The sequence below is a fragment of the Myotis brandtii genome, unplaced genomic scaffold, assembly GCF_000412655.1.
Source record: "Myotis brandtii unplaced genomic scaffold, ASM41265v1 scaffold529, whole genome shotgun sequence".
Classification (NCBI taxonomy): domain Eukaryota; kingdom Metazoa; phylum Chordata; class Mammalia; order Chiroptera; family Vespertilionidae; genus Myotis; species Myotis brandtii.
In genome coordinates this window covers 979,070-979,635 of record NW_005369934.1, presented here as the reverse complement: position 1 = coordinate 979,635, position 566 = coordinate 979,070, and the positions used below count along the sequence as shown (strand labels likewise).

Below are 566 nucleotides of genomic sequence, written 5' to 3'. Positions count from 1 at the left end.
CGCGCGGCGTGTTTGCACTTTGCAAAGCTCTCAGGCCGCCTCAAGGGCTCCTCCTGCACCTCGGCGCCAGGCAGGGGTGTTTGAAGAGGGACGCACCTCCCTCCCCGCAACTACCACCACCCCTTCCACCACCCTCCAGCCTGGGTGTGGAGCCTTCGTTCCCCCAAACGTAGCGGCCGTTGCGCCAAGGGTGGGTCGGAGTCGTGGTGCAGGTGAGAGATACTAGGGAGGTTAGGGGGCTGACAGGGCTCCGCCCTGAGGTTGGAGCGTGGGGGGGGGGGGGGGGGGGGGTTGGGGGGGAGAAGCAAAGGGCAGAAGGAGGGTGGAGGACGCGGGCAGGTGCCCGGGAAACGCTGCCGGGAAGCCACGAAATGGGGGCATTCCACGAGTCCGGGGGTTCAAGTTGAATCTCAAGGATGCAACTGGAATTGTGGAGAGAGGGGGAACAGGCAGGGGCCGGGGACGAGAAAGCTGAACAGGTGAAGCGCTCGGGGTATGAAGGAGGGGGGCTGTAGGGAAGTCAGGGGTCGGTCCCATCGCCGCCCGGGTCTAGGCGGGGTCCCTCG

The 566-nt window shown here is 66.3% G+C and overlaps 1 protein-coding gene across 8 annotated transcripts in view; it reads left to right on the top strand.

Annotated features, from left to right (window-relative positions):
- Positions 1-566, top strand: part of CAV1 (caveolin 1, caveolae protein, 22kDa) — a 36,220-nt gene that overhangs the window by 878 nt on the left and 34,776 nt on the right. The window contains exon 1 of one of the 8 annotated variants that reach the window (XM_014548937.1): positions 7-212. The exons of 3 other annotated variants lie outside the window; for them this stretch is intronic. Coding sequence is in view for 4 of the 5 variants with exons in the window: in XM_014548934.1 (XP_014404420.1) it covers positions 417-479 (63 nt within the window). In the remaining variant the exon portion in view is untranslated. Of the gene's footprint in view, positions 1-6; positions 213-307; positions 480-566 lie in introns of those variants that run through there. 4 more of the 8 variants (XM_014548934.1, XM_014548939.1, XM_014548940.1 and 1 more) reach the window with 4 other exon arrangements.